This window comes from Gobio gobio (genome assembly GCF_949357685.1).
Source record: "Gobio gobio genome assembly, chromosome: 17".
In the NCBI taxonomy this organism is placed as follows: Eukaryota; Metazoa; Chordata; class Actinopteri; order Cypriniformes; family Gobionidae; genus Gobio; species Gobio gobio.
This window is the reverse complement of record NC_137110.1, coordinates 44,632,200-44,655,866: the sequence shown is the minus strand read 5'-3', so window position 1 is coordinate 44,655,866 and position 23,667 is coordinate 44,632,200. Positions and strand designations below refer to the sequence as shown.

At 40.5% G+C, this 23,667-nt stretch overlaps 1 protein-coding gene across 1 annotated transcript in view; it reads left to right on the top strand.

Moving 5' to 3' along the window:
* The window catches only part of sema5bb (sema domain, seven thrombospondin repeats (type 1 and type 1-like), transmembrane domain (TM) and short cytoplasmic domain, (semaphorin) 5Bb), a 116,877-nt gene that overhangs the window by 66,162 nt on the left and 27,048 nt on the right, over nucleotides 1–23,667 (top strand). Inside the window, exons 6-11 of the mRNA XM_079841124.1 lie at nucleotides 11,071–11,133; nucleotides 11,244–11,556; nucleotides 12,223–12,508; nucleotides 13,969–14,104; nucleotides 14,237–14,444; nucleotides 14,709–14,916. Coding sequence (XP_079697250.1) covers nucleotides 11,071–11,133; nucleotides 11,244–11,556; nucleotides 12,223–12,508; nucleotides 13,969–14,104; nucleotides 14,237–14,444; nucleotides 14,709–14,916 — 1,214 coding nt within the window. The remainder of the gene's footprint in view (nucleotides 1–11,070; nucleotides 11,134–11,243; nucleotides 11,557–12,222; nucleotides 12,509–13,968; nucleotides 14,105–14,236; nucleotides 14,445–14,708; nucleotides 14,917–23,667) is intronic.

The window sequence follows — 23,667 nt, the reverse complement described above, 5'->3', positions numbered from 1 at the left end:
CAAATGACATTTAAAAAATGAATTAAATAAAAAGGCATAATCCTTTGCTAAGATAATTTCATAGCTATCATTTTATGCATCCTAAACTCTCACACTTAAAAAAATGAATTAAAAGACAACATTTCAGCTTGAGTGGAAATGACACAAACAATGCTATAGACTAGCTTTACTTTACTTTCTCCACGCTGGGACATTTAAAGTGCCTAAAGTAATGCTCACCAATAACTCATTTGAAAAGTGCATTAATATGAAGATCACTGCTTAAAGTAGAAGTTTTGAGATGCAGCCGTATTAAAGATGTGTGTAATCTGCACCATTAGCATAACCAAATTGAGTTTCAAGAAGATTGACTTTTTAAACTGATTTTCTGAAAACTTGCACTGTATTCCATTAGTCAAACATACAGAACACCAAAACTCATCATGGGCCTTTCCAGACATTGACATTTAACAAAGTTGCACACATCACCCATGAAAGATATGATGACAAGCAGTGTTGTGGAAAGTTACAAAATACAAGTTACAAAGTAAGAATATATTGTGTTATTCCCCTAAAAAAGTAACTAATTTTTATGGAAAGTAATAAGTTACTTTACTTTTGTGTTACTTTTTCTCACCTGGGCTTGGCTTGCTTTGTTTTTTTAATAACAAAAAAAGTCATATTTTTGGCAAATGTAAAGGCCCTTTAACAGTAAAAGGGAAACGCATAAGCCTCATGCTGTGTTCACACCAAACGCGAATTGAGCATCTGGACTGAGTGATTTCCATGTCAAGTCAATGTAAAGACGTGTTGACGTGCGTCTGGAGATCCTGCAGCGCGGTAGACGTGTTAAGCATGGCGCGATGGATGCGATTTTGCCTCATTCCCGCGTCCAGTTTGCGCAAAAGAGGCTAATTGAGGTTCTTGCGCAATACGCACAAGTGCTTTTATTTGGTGCTTTTTGTGCATTCACGCTTCTGAAGCGAAGTTGAAAAATATGAACTTTGGCGTCTGTTTGTGCCACACTAACCAATCAGGAGCCTGCTTGCTGCTGTCACATGGTGAAATGACTTGATAAACGGGGGCAGGCCCGCCCGGAATCATTCATTATACGCTTTGGACGCGCGCGTGGATTCAAAATGTTCAAGCGTCCGACTAGACGCAATAGAAGCGAATTTGATGCGCAATTCGCGTTCGGTGTGAAGACAGCATCAGGCTGAAGGAAATGCAAATTCCCACTTGTACAGTAGAGGGCTCTGCCCAAACAAACCTTTCAGCTGTGCTGCCATTCTGGATTGAAGAAGAATAAGACGCGTGTGAAGGAAAGTTCAACACTGAGTTCAGCAATAAAAACCTAAATGAAAAATGAAAATCAAAAATGACGTTTTATCTAAAGTCATTTTTGCTGATTAGTATGGTTGAGTTGGATTGTCAAAGGTCAGTAACAAAGACAAGGTTAATAAAGTGAGGTTATTAAACACATTTAATTATTGCATGCTATTCTGAGTTTGCATTTCACTGTTTTTATTAATTTTGAGAAATACTGAATCTGTTTTTGTGCTAGTGTGATGTATAAATGCAGGCTCACATTCTTCTAGAACAACAATATCCATCATGTTCACGCAACGCCTCTGCACTTAAGATTTCTCTCAACATGGGGACAGGAGAGCTGTGTTACTTGTGTTACTTATTTAAAAAAGTAACTCGAATTTTGTTGTAAATTTAAAAGTAATGTGTTACTTTACTAGTTACTTGAAAGAAGTAATCTGACTATGCAACTCATGTTACTTGTAATACGTTACCCCAAACACTGATAACAAGAGGTTTGGATCTGTTGGATCTCGTCAATGATTTATTATATCTCTCTTGAAATATTTCTGGTGTAATGATGGTTCTGCGTCGACCACTTCACTGTTGAGACGAACAGATCGCAGAGAGAGATAGAGAGAGCAGATAAGTGTTTTAGCTAAGGTCAAATGATTGTGCCTGGTAGGGAAGACAAGGATGAGAAGATCTTGAGTGTGTTGGAGAAAAAACACAACCCCCTCAACATCCAGAGGTGACGCAAGTCTGACCCCTCGAGATCTTTTCAGGGAATCCTGCTCTTCAGATGAACTCCTTTCATTCGTTGTTCAGTGACTGACTGCAGAGACACAGTTAGATTGATGATTTCTTTCTGAAACTTTGCGCTCTGGCTCTCTCTTTGTTTCTCTCTTTCTCCTAAACAACAAGAATGAAATGTAGTCTGCAAAAGTCAAACGAACAGATGCAGTTTGTCAGAAGATGTGTAATGAGCTCTTTTGTAGATCTGTTTGTGCTCATCAAAAGCGCCTGGTGCTTTTCAAGAGCGTGGAAGCACAGATGTCACTTATCAAATATATACTTCAACCTCCTTTTTTTTTTAGTGTATGCAATGTTGCTCTTAACTCTTTCCCCGCCAAACACAGAATTTTCCGTTATTTGTGAGAAAACACTTCCTCGCCAAACACAGAATTTTCAGAGTTTCCGTTCCTCGGGGGATCGTATGTAAGCAGATGCATATGTAAAATAACGTGATCATCAACATTAAACATCATATAAATCAAAACTGCCTAATGTTACTGAATGAAATGTTGACCCAGGGCTACAGGACTGTGCAAGCATTAGACGTGTTGATTGGCTCGATCTATTGCATCTGTGTTTTGATCATCGCTCTGAATCTGATCTGGATGTAGTCTTTGACAAAAACGTGATTTTCCCACATTTAAAGGGGTGGTAAACCACGATTTCACTATTCTAACTTTAGCTAGCGTGTAATGTTGCTGCTTGAGCATAAACAACATCTGCAAAGTTACAACGTTCAAAGTTTAAAGCAAAGGGAGAAATTTGCTTTTAAAGAAATCAGTTTCTAAGAACTACAGCAAACGGCCAGTAGGCAACTACACACATTCCTCCAGGGTTGGTGACATCACCAGGCTCAATATTTACATAAACCCCTCCTCCGAGAATATTAAATAAGGGGTGAGGCCATTTTGTATCGCGGCGCTGTTGTGGTATAGTTAGGCTGGAGTGTTGTTGCCGTGATGCCAAGGAAACGCTGTTATTTTCATCCGGATTGCAGGTCTGGGGTACTTGCTCTGTTCAGCCTTCCTTGGGACGGGGGTGCGTTGCAGAGCGTTTAACATAAAACATGTTATATGCACGTGTGTTTGAGACGGGGAACAGGCGCGCGCGGGGCTCCCCGCAGCACATCTCACGGAGGAAAACATCCACCGTCTTCGCGATTTCAATGCCGGATTTGCACAACGTCAGCTGCGTGAAAAAAACACTGCCGGTGCGTGGATGCACGACGCGCGCGCTGCACATTTCACGGAGGACAACTTCCTCAAACTTCGCGAGTTCAATTCAGGATATGCACAACGGCTTGTCCTGAAAGCTGGATTTACAAACAGAAGCTGTTTACGGGCCACAACCTGTAAGTCTGATTTATATTTCATCAATGTGTTTTCCTGTAATAGGTTGTAGCAAGGAAGTAAACAGATGACAGCGCTGTTCTGCAAACCAGTCTGTTAAATGCTCATTCATACTTAATGTTATCCGACGAACACCTAACGTTACAAACACTAACGTTAAAATCTCAACAGCGAACCTGGCATTAGTGTAAATGATTCTTTGATTAGAGCTTTTATGTATTGTTTATATACAGGCATGCTAAACATGGTTCTGTGTGTGATTTGGCTAACTTACTAGTTAAAGCCAGTGTTTAGTGTTCGTTTTGGGTTAGTTCTTGCGACAGATATTTGGCTATAATCGTTCTAAAAATACAAAAGTTAAAGTGCCATTCAGTAGCGATCATTATAGATCCGCAGTCTTTACTCTTGAGGACTGAACAGGTTCTGCTCGATCATCTTCACTCAAATGTTCTGGGTCTGATTCGGGCTCATGTGGTTTTATTGACGCCGTTGTTTCTAATACTGACCAAAGCACAGCCTCCGGTAAAGGTAAGGGGCGTGACGTTTCCGACAAACGTGCACTAGGCGGTTAGCGAATCACAACACACTGGGCCAGCTAACCAATCAGAGCCCATCGCGTATTTTTGAGGGACTGGCTTCATACAACTTGGAAAGCATCAGACCGTTTTACAAGGAGGGACAGAGCAATGTAGAATAAAGGTCAAATATATGAAAAATAAGGCAATTTTTTTAAAAACGAAGCATGAACACATGTTACAGTGCACCCCACAAACACAGTCAAGCCTTCAAAAGAATGTGTTTTACCACCCCTTTAAGTGTTGCTTAACATGAAGCTAGAATAAAATGTTTTTTGTTGTTGTTTAAAAGCAGAGGGTCTGCTCTTTCTTTTGATATATTGCATGCTCAGATATTCATACAACAAAATATTCTATGGGCCATTCAATTTTTGTGAAAAAGATCAAAAACCCTGGCGGTGGCTGGCAACTTTTTTTTAAAAACGCGGCCAGGGAAAGAGTTAAAACTTTTTAAACTTCCACTAAACAGTGAAAGCACTCAAAGAATGCTAAGAATTGAATTTTTACAATATTTACAAATGGCAATAGGAACAAGATTACGAACGTCAAACTAAATTTATTCCATTAACTGTGTGTCTGTCTCGCGCTCCGTGTACAGTGTTGTCTTTACATTTCAAGCTGTCAGTCATGTATATCAATTCAGTTATTGCCCGTTTGCTGCAAAATTGTAGTTGGAGCCATCAAATCAAACTCTCGCACACTATTGGGCTCTTTATTATTTCACTTTTTCGTAATTCCCTTTTTTCCAATTCTCTTTGCACTTTCATTACTGTAATAGAGTAATTCTTTACTATATTTAGGTAACAATGACTGTAATACATAATATTTTACATTTAAATCAGCATAAATTCAATGCAGGACTACAAATATACTTTATAGATACTTTACAATGCATATGATATACCTTTTTCACTTTACAATAATGATATTTGCATTTACCTTTTGTCATTTAGCAAACAGTTTTATCCATAGAAATTGAGAATGTGATTTTTTTTTTAGAATTGGGGCTTAATTTTCATGGAAATAATGCATAAATAAGCTTTTCTTAGAATTATATGTTAATAATAATATATATATTTTCATATTTCCACACTACCATTTAAAAGTTTGGGGTCAGCAAGATTTCATGTTTTTGCTCACCAAATTTGCATTTATTTGTTCAAAAATACAGTAATTTTTTTTAAATATTATTACAATTTTAAATAATTTTTTTATATGTGAATAAATTTATTGTAAAATGTAATTTATTCCTGTGATCAAAGCTGAATTTTCAGCATCTTTACGCCAGTCTTCAGTCTCACATGATCCTTCAGAAATCATTCAAATATGCTGATTGGCTGCTAAAGTGACATTTCTTATTATGTTGAAAATAGTTGGGCTGCCTCATATTTGTGTAAAAACCATGATATTTGTTTTTCCTTTGCTGAATAGAAAGTTAAAAAGAACAGCATTTATTTAAAATAGAAATCTTTTGCTACATTAGAAATGTCTTTACTTGTCCTGTTTGATCAATTCAATGCATCCATGCTGAATAAAAGTATTCTTTTCTTTCAGCAACAAAAAAAAAAGTCTTACTGACCCCAAACTGTAGAGTATATTTTGATTTTGGGATGAAGTTTGACCCGGTTCACCCTAATGTGTGAAAGTGTGAGTTTAATAATCTAGATCTGGCTGTGATTATCTTTGTCATAAAACTTCCCCCGGCACAGACGTTAATCTGTGAAGAGCTTTTTTATCTGTGACCTTTCCACTCCTCTCACTCTATTCAGGGTCTGCTGGGATCCTCACAAGGGTCTAAACCAATGCAAAATCATCGTTATTATTTCATTCTATAGTATCTGTGTGTGTGTGTGTGTGTGTGTGTGTGTGTGTGTGTGTGTGTGTGTGTGTGTGTGTGTGTGTGTATGTGAGACTCTGGTCTACATCATTATTTTAGAGGCAATGACAACACAGATAAACATGACAATGCAGCCTGTGAAAGGAGAGGGAGGGACAAGGAATAAAAGAGAGGAAGAACGTCTAAAACTAGTGAAACAACACATTCAAGGGTTTTAGTTTCAGATAAGAGAATGAATGCGATTAGGACAAACCGTCCAGTGTTCCCTAATTAAATGTCACACAATTGTTCTTTCACACATCTGCCTCGCCATGGAGTCATATTGTGTATTTGCAGCGAAACTTTCAGTCTTCTATCTTTTTGTCTTCTATTATTGTGTGTTTTGTACCATATTGAGGAAAGAAGCTGAATGAATGGAAGAGCTTCCATTCACTGAATATCTTTCATAGTTTTACTGCATTAAAGGGGGGGGTCTAATGCTATTTCATGCATTCTGACTTATTTACACTGCTAACGAGTTGCATTCTCATGCTAAACATGGCCACAATTTCAAAAATCGACATATGACGGTGTATTTCTGTGCCAAATACACTCCTTCAGGATTCTAACAAGTATGGAGTATGGCCCTGTATAGTCTCTCGTAGCCAGACCTTCAGACTGATGACAGAAGAAAGTCTGGACTCTATCGCAGCTTTCATTGGTCAAGGACCGCCCAAGAGGACGTTTGACTGACATGTGACGCAACCAATCACAGAACCAATTTTGTTCCACGTCATGTTTAGGGGTGTGAAAATGTAAAGTCGATGTCCCTGCAATAACAGTGCATCTATAAATGATTCATTTAAGAACGTTGTGCAAGTTTACTGCAACAACACAGCGTTTTGTAAACACAACAGCGTTCTGCAAATCTTCACGAGATATGAATACTTCTCAAGATTAATATGAGATTGGCAGAAACTGTGTGTGTGTTATGTACCCTTTAAGAGGATGTTCTGCTATTCTGCCTCTTTAAATGTAAATCAAAACCATAGTAACAGGACAGGAGAGGTTTGGATTTGTTGTCATGGTTGTGTAAAGGTAAAAGGAATGTTGACCGTTTCACTTTAATGAGTTTGTTTGTTCGGACAGTTCGTTTAAATGAACTGGTTTGAGTAAACAGTTTACGAATTTGTTTGAATCACCAGTAAACAGTAGTTCCCTGTGTGACCTTTAACAATTTTGTAATGAAATAAATATTTAAATGCGGTTGTTTATCACTGTGTTTATCATTTCAACATCACAGTTTTACTCGCAAACAAGGTTGTTACAGCTGAGTGGTGAATGTTTTGTAAATTGATTCAGTCGAATCATTAAAACTATTCCAGTTTTCTGATTTGTACAGGAAAGCTTATCCTAAATAGTAAGGTATTTCTTGCACATCCACATGAAAACACAGGCTGCTCTGCTGTCTTAAGCAGACCGTCCATGCTGATGTTGCTCTCTACAGCTCAATCCAGTTTCCTAAGCAGTCTGCACAATAAACAAGCAAAGTGGCAACTCCACTGTGAGTTGTGAGTGTTACAATGTCAATTGTTTCTGTAGCATTGCTGCAAAGTGTTCTAGGTTATCAGAAACCTTCAGATTCATCTGGAATGTTAAAAAGTGCTGTCTTATCAGTTAAAGCAGGGTTTGGCGAAGCCCTTGATGTAAAATATTCACTTGAGATCTTTCAAAAACACTTTTGCATGTCACGCTAGGTTTATTGTACCAATAAAAAAACATTAAAAATAAAACCATAAAAAAGTGTTACCTGAAATGTTGAATGAAGAAATGTTAACTGAAATAAATCAAATATAAAAAACTAGATAGATTTTTAAAAAAGGACAAAAACCAACAAAATTACTAAAAGTTTAACTTATTAGCATTTATCAGTTTGTGCTGTTTTATAGTAAAGTTAATTATGGTGGCATAATATTGCTAGCATATGAGTCTGATACTGCTCCACTGGGCTGGGCTGTGATTATGGGGCGTTTCAACCGAACCAGGAAAGAAAATGCCTCTGCACTCATTTGGATAAACTTACAACCAATCAGAGCAACGGAGTAAGTGACGTATGTTGAGCAACGCATGTAAACGATCTTTGCCGGTGTTGTAAAAAGAATTTAAGGATACACGGATTACTTACCAACACGATCATAATTTTTGAGAGAAATAGTAAAGGTGAATGCATATACGAACAAGTTCTCTGTTTAGTAAACCAATTCAACCCAAGCGCTCTTTGGTGACGTGGATGATTGCGTTATTATTGATCATCTGTCCATCATCGTATAAAGCCCGCCCTGACAATTTGATTGGTCTGGACAGCTCTGATTCGAGCACAGTTGCTCCACAACGGATCAAGTCCAGACCGAACTTCCCAACCTCAAATGTTGTGGGCGAGGCTAAGTTCGGCTGGCATCCAGGCTATAACATTGCAACTATATTTCATTGGTAAAACTTTACAGTAAGGTTTGATTTGGTGACATAAATTAACAACATTAGTTAATTTAAACTAGCAATGAACAACTCTTCTACAGCATTTATTATTCTTGATGTTAATATCAAACTTTTAAAGCAGCACTAGGTAACTTTTCAACCTTTATAATATATTTTCAAACCTCTTGTGATGATACATCGACTTACAATAGGTTGAATGACACGTCTGCCATAGCCTGACGGGGTCTGTATCGTTTTTAATCGTACTTTTAAACTTCGGGTTTCGGGTAGTAACCCGAGAACAAAAAGAACTACAAAATTCGACTGCTTTACGGCATATACGTCACTTCCACCACCACCCCCACTTCCTTAAATTCGGATGTGCGAGCCAAACTATCATTTGTTTGCCGAATGTTATAGTCATGGCCGAAGCAGCACAGAAAAATAAGAAAGCAAAGGTTTTGTCGGAGGAAAGCAAAAAGAGGAAACGAGAAAGTGATCGGATTAAAGACAGGACGAGGATCAACATTGGGCCAGCGTTTGCTCATTGGCGTGAGCTGAAGGAGGAGGGGCTACATTCTTGCAAGTAAATACGTAAGACGTACAAAATCATATTTTAGGATACCTAACATGTCTGTGATATTGGTTTATTTGTCTTGCCTCAAGTTATAATGCAAATCGATTTTTCAAATTTGCAGATTCATCTATGGTAGCTTGATATTATAATATTGACGATATATGGTGATTCCTACCACTCAAACATTGAATTGAAGTATCATATAGATTCTGTAAAACGGGAACCAATAGACTAGGCTACTATAATGACGCTGGCTTGTAAACGTGAGCATCGCGATCATTTGGCGTTTGAAAAAAATAAAACCCATGAAATTATATTCATATGACATGCTGAAACATATGCCACTGTACCTGGGATGAAGACATTTCACATGCGACGCAAGCAGAACACCTGCATGTGAACTCCTCCTGCAGTGTTCAGGGCTATCATAGTTGTCATGTCAACAAATGCACGTGCGATGCATCCCCTGATGTAAGATGACAGTTTACGACAGTAGTAGAGGACAATACTGTTTCCCAACTGTAGGGGGACCCAGAGAGCAAAACCTACCTAGTGCTGCTTTAGAAAGGTCAAAAGTTGTTGTTAACACACTGGGATATAACATGAACGATTAACAAAGGTTAATAAATGCTATGTTAGTGAATGCATTAACTAGTGTTAACAAATGAGTCCTTATTGTAAAGTATCCCCATCATATTATTAGCTAGTTAGTCTTTTACACAAACATTTGTAAATACACGTTCACCGTCAAGTTCACTTTACTGTCATTCAGTCCAGACATGGGAGAATGAAATTACATTTCTCTTCAGGTCCTGGCAATAATTCAACGCTATACCGACATGACAATGATATACAAAAAGGTCAAGTATACAACATATGCTGTAGGGCACATTAGAAGTGCATGTTTAGGGGCTTGTTCACACAGAGCGCGTATATTCCATTCCACTGAGCTACTTTTTCATTGTTTTTCAATGCAAACACGGAAAAACGTGTTTAACCATTCGCATCTTTTGCAGTAGGTGTGTCTCAATTTGCGTACATATAGATTATTGCGCACGAATAATCTATGCCGTTTTATTGTATAAATAATGTGAGTAGTGTTTTCACACTGAAATTTCCAAATAGAAAAACTTTAAATGACCGTATGATGCACTTAATTAACCAAAATAATGAAGAGTGTTGGACCCTTCATGGGAATTGATCCAGAATCGCCCCATATACCCTTAAATAGGGCACTATATATAATCTTCTCATTGGATACTCATTAATGTAATAGAGTAATTTACTATATTACAGTAAAAAATTACTAATACAATCATGTGTTACATTTGAAAAGTATGAATTCAAGGCAGTACTACGAAAATACTATAATGTATAGATGCTTTACAATTAAATATATCATTATTTTTTCACTTTACAGGAATTATGTTTATAATGAGCTTTTGTCATTTATCAAACATTTTTATCTAAAGAAATTGAGCATGAGATTTGTTTTTTGAGAATTGTGGTGGGGCTTAATATTTATCGAAATACTGCAAAAATATACTAAATTTCTTATAATTAATTGTTTTAAAAAATGGTAACACTTTACAATAAGTTTCATTAGTTAACATTAGTTAACTACATTAGTTAACATGAACTAATAATGCACTTTTAAAGCATTTATTTATCTTTGTTAATGTAAATTTCAACATTTACTAATGCATTATTAAAATATTGTTAACATTAGTTAATGCACTGTGAACTAACATGAACAAACGATGAACAGCTGGATTTGAACTAACGTTAACAAAGATTAACTAATGCTGAACAGAGGTGTTGTTCATGGTTAGTTCATGTTAACTAATACAACCTTATTGTAAAGTGTTACCTAAAAAATATAATTTCATATTTCTACACTGTCATTTAACAGTCTATGCTCACATCACAAGCAGGTAAACAAATCAAATATTTCATCTTTTTAGTAAGTGATTTGTTTTCATTTCAAAAATTACTATTTTATTAGATTTTTTTATATTTTATAATTTAATTAATTCATTTTTTGCTTTTCATCAACTCCCTTTCAATTCCTCCAGAACCCCAGTTTGGGAAACTCTGAGTTAAAGGATGTGTGGGAATTTTAGCGCAGCACAGGACTGGATGAATGTCTCGATAGCTTAACTTCTTACTGTGATGTTAATTGGCTGTTCATTGCAGGCCACAGAATGGGGCGTAGACGAGACCACCAGGAGGTCCTGCCAGAGCAAAGGAAAGACAGAGGTGAGAAGGGAGAGGTGACCCCTGGGATGAAAGCTCTGTGTTATAGAGTGTATATGTTATATATGTGTGTGAAATGAAATATATTTTTTCAATTTCTCTCCTCCTCTCAGGATGAGTGTCAGAACTATGTTCGTGTCCTCCTGTTGAACGGCAGTCGTTTGTTTACCTGTGGGACTAATGCTTTCATGCCCATCTGTACGACTCGCCCTATTACTGACGTGGCTAGCGTTCTGGAGTCCATCAGCGGGGTGGCGCGCTGTCCCTATGACCCTCGGCACAACTCTACAGCTATGATAACTGAGAGTGGAGAAGTCTATGCGGCCACAGTGACTGATTTCTCTAGCCGTGACCCTATTATTTACCGCAGTCTGGGGAACATGCCGCCCCTGCGGACCGCCCAGTACAACTCCAAATGGCTCAGTGGTACAGTGGGACAAAACACACTTATCTTACAAAACCTGTTAAGAACACGTCCAGGTTATATTGCATTCCAAAATCAAAATTCCTCTATAAGAAATTATATTTTGCTAAAAGAAAATTTGGCCTACTTTTTTTGCAATGTGACATTATTTTAATGACAATTAAGATCATTTTGACCTATATTCTATATTCTCATTACTGCATTTTTAAATTGTATATTCTTGGTAGTATTTGTTGTATAACCCCCCCCCCCCCCCCCCCCCTATTATATTAGCTTATTGTATGTAATGCAGCAACAAAATACTGTATTAGTGAATTCACCAATGAAAAAAAAAAACATCTAGATACATTGTTTATGATTGCAGTATTTTTCTACTGTGATTTAAAAAAAAAACTGTATTACAGTGATAAGAATCACCATCCGGAAAATAAAATTTAAAGAATGTTGAGGGAAAATAATATCACAAGTCAATCATCTTAACAGTGCTAAATATTCATCAATTTCTTTAAGAAAAATGCTCATTTTTTCTTCAGATTTTGAGGTAAAATGTGACTTGGACCCTTCTATTTATGGCTATGTATTGAAAAAAGTGTTTTGAGAGTATATTTTGTCATGTGAAACCACACCGCTGTCACTGAAAGTGAGATATCCACCCTTTCTCTCCACAGAACCTCATTTTGTCTCTGCGTATGAGGTGGGCCGCTTCACATACCTCTTTCTTAGAGAGAACGCAGTAGAACAGGATTGTGGGAAGACTGTCTTCTCTCGTGTGGCCCGCGTGTGTCAGAATGACATTGGTGGTCGTTTCCTTCTGGAAGACACATGGACCACCTTCATGAAGGCTCGACTGAACTGTTCCCGCTCTGGAGATGTTCCCTTCTACTACCATGAGCTGCAGAGCACCTTCTACCTCCCTGAGCAAGATCTCATTTACGGAGTCTTCACCACCAATGTGTGAGTGGATTCTTCATCAGTTACTGAAATTGCAATTCATAGAAGATCAACACAGTCACACAGCAGGAATATCTGTAGTCCAGCACAAGTTTTGTGACAAAACATAATTACTCTTTTACATCACCAGTCGAACACACATATTTGAATACACACACATACATGTAAATATTTTATATATAAAAAAATGTTTTTGCTCAAGTATATACATGCATGTGTGTGTATTTATATATACATAATAATTGTACACAGTACACACACATATATTATGTAAACAAACTTTTATTTTGGATGTGATTAATCGCGATTAATCGTTTGACAGCACCAATATATATTTCAACTAGGGCTGCACGATATTGGAGAAAAACTTACATTGCGATATTTTGTTTTCTGCGATTATATATTGCGATATATAAAAATAAATTAGAACACATAACTGACGTGGATACTCATTTTGCATGAACGTGTCTGTTTAAGCTTTAAAGACCATTCGCAAATGGACCCGCCCCCTAGTTAGTTACTGTTGCTATGTCTGACAAGCCATGGCGCACCACACATCATGTTCTCACGCAGGGAAAAAAACATTGCGGAGCAAAGAGGACACAAAGTCTCAACTTTCAAATTTTGTCATTTTTAAAGACACTTAATAAATACCGTTTTGTTGCTCTTTAATGTGTCTTGACAGATCGGTATAGCGCCTCAGTTAAAGCTGCTCGTGACCTGATCATCTCTTCCTTCTAGTTAATTGATAGCATTAAATAAACATGAATTAACACCAGAAATGTTGTTTCAACCGCGGAAAGACAGTACACACCAAGTTCAAGTCCACCAACGTTAATACTACTAACTCACCTGACTGATTTGTCATTGGTCAGACCGCCCATCAATCAAACTTGCAGCGAAGGGAGAACTCAGCGTACACATGCTCGTGTGTGCGCACAGAAAACATTGCGCGAGTTACAATCCTCTTGCGCCTAATGCCTGACTCGACTTAAAAACACATGCAAATGATACACTTTCACTCTATGATGGTTAAACTTTGCAAATAATCCTGATACTTGACATCGCCTATCCTGTGATGTGACTATTGCGGATGAGTAAGAAATGTTTCTTGAGCAGCAAATCAGCACATTTGATATCTGAAGGATCATGTGACACGTGAGGCTGGAGTAATGATGCTGAAAATTCAGCTTTGCGTCACAGGATTTGTGTAACAGGATAAAATTTTCTAAAATTACAAAAAATACAAAACATTTATTTTAAATTGTAATACTATTTCACAATATTACTGTTTTTACTGTATTTTTGATCACATAAAAGCATAAAAGTCTTGTGTGCATAAGACTTTTTTCAAAAACATACCCCAAACTTTTGAATGTTACTGTTTTTCTATTTAAGATTTTTTAATGTAGAATTTACAGCGCCGCACCACGCTTCACTTCCTCTCTCGTTTCTCTTCACAGGAACAGTATTGCTGCATCAGCAGTGTGTGCGTTTAACCTCAGTGCCATCACGCAGGCCTTTAACGGACCCTTTCGTTATCAGGAGAACCCTCGGACCAGCTGGCTTTCCACTCCCAATCCCATCCAAAATTTTCAGGTGAAGGAAATTAACCGCTGCAGCATTTTATTTTTCCCTCAAAGCCAATTTACAATGTTATTCAAGGCTTCTGGCACCAAATACAGTACTCAAATAGTTTTTTTCCTATAACATCCTCTTTCTCTCTGCCAGTGTGGGACAGTGAATGATTCTGGTCCAGGCGGTAATCTCACGGAGCGCAGTCTTCAAGACGCCCAGCGGCTCTTCCTCATGAGCGAGGTGGTTCAGCCCATCTCCACAGATCCTCTGGTCATGCAAGACAACATCCGTTACTCCAGACTGGCTGTGGACATTGTTCAGGGGAGGGACACGCTTTACCACGTCATGTACATCGGCACAGGTAAGGGAGGCAGAGAAATCTGACATGCATGCCTTCAAAGCATTGTCTCTATATACCAGCATGAATTCCTTGCTGGTCCAGGCTGGGTTATGGTCCAGCACTCTTGATTCTCAAGCTGGGAACCAGCATCCAGCATCCCATGCTTGTCCCAGCATGCAAAACATACCTTATGCTGGTGACCAGCAATGCTGGGATTTTTCAGCAGGGATGTCTCGAAGTACTTGCGCTTCTAATTGTAGCTGTTTTCTTTCATTGGCCAATCAGAGCATGGCACCATCATTAAGGCCTTGTCCACAAATAACAAGAGTCTGCGCGGATGTTACTTGGAGGAGATGAACATTCTCCCAGATAACATGCAGGAGCCAATCCTAAACCTACAGATCCTGCAAAGCGATAGGTCGCTTTTCGTGGGACTTCCCAGCAGAGTGCTGAAGATCCCTCTGGAGAGATGCTCCAACTACAAAACTGAACAGTGAGTTGCACACATGCACACACACAATAGAACTACAACCCCAATTCCAGAAAAGTTGGGACACTTTGTAAAATGTAATCATTTTCACTGGCCAATTTCAAAATGGTTTTCACTGGTCAAATTAATTGTATTTTGTAGATATAAACAAATTTTGATTTTGATGGCTGCAACACACTCTAAAAATGAAAAGACCTCCATTGAATGTGCGTGACTTTCGAGCTCTCGGACGACATTACATTCTCGTGCTACTGTGTTAAATCTAGCCACATGTGCCCGGGAGTATTTTGGAAAACCGTTGTCGCTTAACTTGCATCAAGAAATGCAACTCCAATCTCTGTAACACAAGGAAAAAGCTATACATATATTCAGTCTGTTTTTTAGAAGCTCTACACCATAGAGTGAATGTGCTTGACTGCCTGCCTACAGTCCAGATCGGTCTCCTATTGAAAATGTATGGCACATCATGAAAAGGAGAATCAGACAATTGATGACCATGGACTGTTGAGCAGCTGTCTTGTATCAGGCAAGATTTGGAAAAAATTCTACATGCAAAACTGCAACAATTTCCGAACAGTAGCCAACTAGTTGGAAAATCTGTGTTTACTTTGTTTGAATGTTTTTAGAGTCTCTTCTGCTTCGGGCTGGGCGGTATATTTTTAGTAAACGATATGGAATGAGGCAATACCGTTTATATTTATATACAGTAGTTTGATACGAGCACATCTGAAAAATAGCGGAGGAAGCAGGGGGAGCTGCTGCAGGGAAAGTGCATCATCTAATTTGTCCTAAACATGAGACATGATTCATATTAAGGGATTTAAAATAACTGGTAGGATATAACACGCATAGTTTAAAGCGGCTTACCCCATCATATGCTCTTACAGATACATGTGCTGCTGACAGATAAATACTGTATATTGCGCTGTTTAATGTGTTTGAGATGTAGTGTTTCCTCAGTGCATAACTTATATTTCACAGGTATATTCTCCATCTGTAAATGTTAGAAAGTCATGCAAATATTTCCATTTTGCTGCCCAGGAGTCTTCAGCAAGCGAATCTCCGCTAAACTTCACAGACTTCAGTGAACGAGCGGTGCAGCCGGAGCGCAATAGAATAGGAGCGCAATAATTCTGACTCAAATATACATATTGCTGTTATATTTGTTGTTGGACAATAGTAGAATTTTAAACCTACAAGTAAGTGCATTTTTGATAGCTTTAATGGGGTAATCCAATGTAGGCTATTTTAGTCTGTTCTTTTGTTTGTATTTATTTTTAGTTTTCAGTTTTGTGAATTTAAAAATAAAATCATTATTTTTTATTTAGATTGTAATGTTATAATGTAATGTGATTTTAACCCTTTTTTGCACGTAATATATAGCACAGCATACATGTTTACATTCACTTTATGTGTTTTCACAGACATTGGGCAACATTGGGCAGGATGTAAAATATATATATTTTAAATAAATACAGATTTTTAGAAAAGTAGAAAGTAGAAAATACAGAGATGAATGGTATATTGGCGAAAAATGGTATATCGCTATTCAAACAAATTATAATAATTTTTTTTGCCATATCTCGCAGCCCTACAGCTCACCAAAGCTGCATTTATCTGATCAAAAATACAGAAAAATCTCTAATATTGTTAAATATTAATACAATTTAAAATACATGAACTAACATGAACACGAACATTTGTATTCACAAACATTAACAAAGGTTAATAAATACTGTTAGATAATATTGCTCAGTGTAAGTTCATGTTAGTTAATGCATGAGACCAAAAAACATACTGACCCTAAACTGTTGAATGGCTTAAGATTCACCAGAAATAAAATAGGCTACTAGGAGATTAAAAATGCCGGCAAGTGATTTATTTGGTGCAACAAGATTTTCAACTCCATCATCATGTGGAATAATTGCGATAACTTCTTCAGAACTTTGTGATTCCTTTGTAATTGACTGAAACTCTTTGACGACAGACTTAGGAGGTCAGAGCGTCCTAACCTTGAACATGATTTAACTGTTACATTCACATAGTATTACTACAGAACTCCTTAAGCCACTAAATTGCCGGAGCCAATTTTGACCCATTTGATCAATACGAACAAATGCTGTTAAATTACAGCAAAGGCTGATTACAGAAAATATCCTTCTAATGCCCTTGGAGTCAGACAGGAAGTGAAGCTCAAGGAGATGAAGTGAATGACAGTACTTATGAGCAGTCCGAGATATTATCTCATACATTTTCCTCCACTGGCCGAGAAGCAGACGAGTGATGAGCTAGGTCATTTTAAAAAATCGCTGCTTCGTGTTCTCCGTCAATGCTATGAATAGAACACCTATAAATTGTCGAAACGTCATTAAAAAAATATAATGCATGCATCACACCTCACAGGAAATGACTGCATTTACATTACAGTCAAGTCACCTTTATTTCTATAACGCTTTTCACAACACAGATTGCTTCAAAGCAGCTTTACAGTGATGATAGGAAATTAATTTTGTTTTAGATGAAAAGCTAAAGTTTTTGATTGATTAATTTCTGTTGTAAAAAACTTAAGATTTCAAAATGTAAAAACGCATGTAAAAAATATAATTTGCACACAATAAAAACAATAATGTAAATATTATTATTATAAGTGTGAATCAAAAAAATGTAAATGCATTTAAAAAATAACAAGCATGATCCATCCATCCATCCATCTTCTTCCGCTTATCCGGGGCCGGGTCGCGGGGGCAGCAGTCTAAGCAGAGATGCCCAGACTTCCCTCTCCCTAGACACTTCCTCTAGCTCTTCCGGGGGGACACCGAGGCGTTCCAAGGCCAGCCGGGAGACATAGTCCCTCCAGCGTGTCCTCGGTCTTCCCCGGGGCCTCCTCCCGGTTGGACATGCCCGAAACACCTTCCCGGGAAGGCGTTCAGGAGGCATCCGGAACAGATGCCCGAGCCACCTCAGCTGTCCCCTCTCGATGTGGAGGAGCAGCGGCTCTACTCCGAGTTCCTCCCGAGTGACTGAGCTTCTCACCCTATCTCTAAGGGAGCGCCCAGCCACCCTGCGGAGAAAGCTCATTTCGGCCGCCTGTATCCGGGATCTTGTCCTTTCGGTCATGACCCAAAGCTCATGACCATAGGTGAGAGTAGGAACGTAGATTGACCGGTAAATCGAGAGCTTCGCCTTACGGCTTAGCTCTTTCTTCACCACGACAGACCGGTACATCGACCGCATTACTGCAGAAGCTGCACCGATCCGTCTGTCAATCTCCCGTTCCATCCTCCCCTCACTCGTGAACAAGACCCCTAGATACTTGAACTCCTCCACTTGGGGCAGGAACTCTCCACCAACCTGAAGTGGGCAAGCCACCCTTTTCCGACTGAGGACCATGGCCTCGGATTTGGAGGTGCTGATCCCCATCCCAGCCGCTTCACACTCGGCTGCAAACCGTCCCAGTGCATGCTGAAGGTCCTGGTTAGAAGGGGCCAACACGACAACGTCATCCGCAAAGAGCAGAGACGAAACCGTGTGGTCCCCAAACCTGACACCCTCCGGCCCTTGGCTGCGCCTAGAAATTCTGTCCATAAAAATTATGTACAGAACCGGCGACAAAGGGCAGCCCTGCCGGAGTCCAACATGCACCGGGAACAAGTCTGACTTACTGCCGGCAATGCGGACCAAACTCCTGCTTCGGTCATACAGGGACCGGACAGCCCTCAGCAAAGGACCCCGGACCCCATATTCCCTCAGCACCCTCCACAGGACGCCGCGAGGGACACAGTCGAATGCCTTCTCCAAATCCACAAAACAAATGTGGACTGGTTGGGCAAACTCCCATGAACCCTCCAGCACCCTGTAGAGGGTATAGAGCTGGTCCAGTGTTCCACGACCAGGACGAAAACCACACTGTTCCTCCTGAATCCGAGGTTCCACCATCGGCCGAATTCTCCTCTCCAGTACCCTGGCATAGACTTTCCCGGGGAGGCTGAGAAGTGTGATCCCCCTGTAGTTGGAACACACCCTCCGGTCCCCCTTCTTAAAAAGAGGGACCACCACCCCGGTCTGCCATCCCAGAGGCACTGTCCCCGACCGCCACGCGATGCTGCAGAGGCGTGTCAGCCAAGACAGCCCCACAACATCCAGAGACTTTAGGTACTCAGGGCGGATCTCATCCACCCCCGGTGCCTTGCCACCGAGGAGTTTCTTGACCACCTCGGTGACTTCAGCTTGGGTGATGGACGAGTCCTCCTCTGAGCCCCCAGCCTCTGCTTCCCCAATGGAAGACGTGACGGCGGGATTGAGGAGATCCTCGAAGTATTCCTTCCACCGTCCGACAACATCCCCAGTTGAGGTCAACAGGCGCCCATCGCCACTGTAAACAGCGTTGGTAGGGCACTGCTTCCCCCTCCTGAGGCGCCGGACGGTTTGCCAGAATCTCTTCGAGGCCAGCCGATAGTCCTTTTCCATGGCCTCACCGAATTCCTCCCAGGCCCGAGTTTTTGCCTCCACAACCACCCGGGCTGCAGTCCGTTTAGCCTGCCGGTACCTGTCAGCTGCCTCAGGAGTCCCACAAGCCAGCCAGGCCCGATAGGACTCCTTCTTCAGCTTGACGGCATCCCTTACTTCCGGTGTCCACCACCGGGTTCGGGGATTGCCGCCTCGACAGGCACCGGAGACCTTGCGTCCACAGCTCCGAGCAGCCGCTTTGACAATGGAGGTGGAGAACATGGTCCACTCGGACTCAATATCTCCAGCCTCCCTCGGGATCTGGTCGAAGCTCTGCCGGAGGCAGGAGTTGAAGATCTCTCTGACAGGAGACTCGGCCAAACGTTCCCAGCAGACCCTCACAGTACGTTTGGGTCTACCGAGTCTATCCAGCTTCCTCCCCCGCCATCGGATCCAACTCACCACCAGGTGGTGATCAGTTGACAGCTCCGCCCCTCTCTTCACCCGAGTGTCCAAGACATACGGCCGCAGGTCAGATGAAACGACCACAAAGTCGATCATTGACCTACGACCTAGGGTGTCCTGGTGCCATGTGCACTGATGGACACCCTTATGCTTGAACATGGTGTTCGTTATGGACAAACTGTAACTAGCACAGAAGTCCAATAACTGAACACCACTCGGGTTCAGATCAGGGGGGCCGTTCCTCCCAATCACGCCCCTCCAGGTTTCACTGTCATTGCCCACGTGGGCGTTGAAGTCCCCCAGTAGAACGACGGAGTCCCCAGTCGGAGCACTCTCCAGCACCCCTCCCAGGGACACCAAGAAGGTCGGGTACTCTGCACTGCTGTTCGGCCCGTAGGCACACACAACAGTGAGAGACCTATCCCCGAGCCGAAGCCGCAGGGAAACGACCCTCTCGTTCACCGGGGTAAACTCCAACACATGGCGGCAGAGCTGGGGGGCTATAAGCAAACCCACACCAGCCCGCCGCCTCTCACCATGGGCAACTCCAGAGTGGTGAAGAGTCCATCCCCTCTCGAGTAGTGTGGTTCCAGAGCCCAAGCCGTGCGTGGAGGTGATTCCGACTATCTCTAGTCGGAACCTCTCAACCTCACGCACAATCTCAGGCTCTTTCCCCGCCAGCGAGGTGACATTCCATGTCCCAAGAGCCAGATTCTGTGTCCAGGGATCGGGTCGTCTAGGCCCCCGCCTTCGACTGCTGCCCGATTTGCTTTGCACCGGCCCCTTATGGTCCCTCCCGTGAGTGGTGGGCCCACGGGAAGGTGTCCCCACGTCGCTCCTTCGGGCTGAGCCCGGCCGGACCCCGTGGGGGAAGGCCCGGCCACCAGGCGCTCGCATACGAGCCCCAACCCCAGGCCTGGCTCCAGGGTGGGGCCCCGGCTGCGCCGTACCGGGCGACGTCACGGTCCTCGTTTTATTTGTCATCATAAGGGTTTTTGAACTGCTCTTAGTCTGACCCGTCACCTAGGACCTGTTTGCCTTGGGAGACCCTACCAGGGGCATATAGCCCCGGACAACATAGCTCCTAGGGTCATTCGGGTACTCAAACCCCTCCACCACGTTAAGGTGGCAGTTCATGGAGGAGACAAGCATGATTTCATCTTTTAAATGTCTTAGTGTGTGTTTTGGTCATAATTTAGATTTTTTTTTTTTAAATCCCAAATTTTTTATATGAATTTTTAAAGTCCTAATTTCAACTGTTCATCTCACAATGACTTAGCATGTCATATTTTTGACTTTTTATCTAATAATGAGGACTTTTAAAATCATATTTTCAACATTTTATCTTATTATGACTTACCATGTCATATTTTAGACTTTTTATCTCACTATTATGACTTTTAAAATCATATTTTTGACTTTTTATCTAATAATGAGGACTTTTAAAATCATATTTTCAACATTTTATCTTATAATTATGACTTACCATGCCATTATTTCAACATTTTATCTCTTAATTATGACTTTGTGATCATTTAAATGAGCTGATCAGTAATATAGCTGATTATTTAGTGAAACTGTAGATCTAATTAGATATCAGATCCATAAAGTAGTGGCCTCCTCCTAGATCCAAACATGGATGAATTGGGCTTCTGAGCTGGATTTGTAAGGCCTTTTTTGGGATTTTGTACCCTAAAATATGTTGAATTGAGTTATAAAATCAAGCAAAAAAATGTTTCCCGATCTGCTAAACGCCTTGAAGCCCTGATGTAGCTTGTCACCGTATTTAAAATACACCATGTTACATCAGAGAAGTTTAAAAAGGGTTTGTTTTTCACCTTCATCCGGCATGTCATGTTTCATCCGGCATGTCAAGAGGTTTTCCATGTGATCTGTCAGTTAAGCGGCATGCATGTGCTTATGACTCAAGGGTTGTGGTAATTACTTTAGACGTAGAAGAGTGTCATTATGCGAGGACCAGACTGTCTCCCTGAATTCCTGCTGCAGATGTTGTTGCACAAAACTCAGAGGTACACAAGACAGACGCATTTTATATTAGACGTTGTTACTGGACGTGATGAAAAGTGTTTGTGAAGCAGCTCAGTGCTTGGCATGCCGATGGGATGGAAAGCAATCATTTCATTACAGATTCTTCCCCACGCACAAGTACACACAGGTGGCAAAAGGTCAGATTTTACAAGATTGTTGCAAATAACTCTAATTATTTTATACCAATTTTCATCCAGAGTCTGATTGAGCTGCAAGTGTTTAGTCATGTCATCATCATTTTTATAACCTTTTAATGTATGTAAATTTATTCTCTGTATGGCTTTTAGCATCTCCAGCACATGATTTGCAGTTTTCTCATGTTTCCGGTGTGTGGTAAACGGATGTTCAGTTTGTTTGTAGGACGCTGAGACACATTATTATGTTTGATTTTGGGGAAAAATAAGACTGTATACTGTACCGTTCAAAGAGTTTGTGCTTGGTAAGAATTTGTAATGTTTTTTAAAAATGTCAGAGTAAAACAGTAATACTGTGAGATATTATTAGAATTTAAAAGAAGTTTTATTGTAAAATGTAATTTATTCCTGTGATCAAAGCTGAATTTTCAGCATCATTACTCCAGTCTTTAGTGTCACATGATCCTTCAGAAATCATTAAAATATGCTGATTTATTTTTATTATCAATGTTGAAAACAGTGAAAGCTTGATAGCGTTCAAAAGAACAATTTTGTAACATTATAAATTACTTTTGATAAATTTAATGCATCCTTGCTGTATAAAAGTGAGATTTTCTGTCAAAAGTAATCATACTTTTGCAAGTTAGTGTATACACTCACCTAAAGGATTATTAGGAACACCTGTTCAATTTCTCATTAATGCAATTATCTAATCAACCAATCACATGGCAGTTGCTTCAATGCATGTAGGGGTGTGGTCCTGGTCAAGATAATCTCCTGAACTCCAAACTGAATGTCAGAATGGGAAAGAAAGGTGATTTAAGCAATTTTGAGCGTGGCATGGTTGTTGGTGCCAGACGGGCCGGTCTGAGTATTTCACAATCTGCTCAGTTACTGGGATTTTCACGCACAACCATTTCTACGGTTTACAAAGAATGGTGTGAAAAGGGAAAAACATCCAGTATGCGGCAGTCCTGTGGGCGAAAATGCCTTGTTGATGCTAGAGGTCAGAGGAGAATGGGCCGACTGATTCAAGCTGATAGAAGAGCAACTTTGACTGAAATAACCACTCGTTACAACCGAGGTATGCAGCAAAGCATTTGTGAAGCCACAACACACACAACCATGAGGCGGATGGGCTACTACAGCAGAAGACCCCACCGGGTACCACTCATCTCCACTACAAATAGGAAAAAGAGGCTACAATTTGCACGAGCTCACCAAAATTGGACAGTTGAAGACTGGAAAAATGTTGCCTGGTCTGATGAGTCTCGATTTCTGTTGAGACATTCAGATGGTAGAGTCAGAATTTGGCGTAAACAGAATGAGAACATAGATCCATCATGCCTTGTTACCACTGTGCAGGCTGGTGGTGGTGGTGTAATGGTGTGGGGGATGTTTTCTTGGCACACTTTAGGCCCCTTAGGGCCAATTGGGCATCGTTTAAATGCCACGGCCTTCCTGAGCATTGTTTCTGACCATGTCCATCCCTTTATGACCACCATGTACCCATCCTCTGATGGCTACTTCCAGCAGGATAATGCACCATGTCACAAAGCTCGAATCATTTCAAATTGGTTTCTTGAACATGACAATGAGTTCCCCGTACTAAAATGGCCCCCACAGTCACCAGATCTCAACCCAATAGAGCATCTTTGGG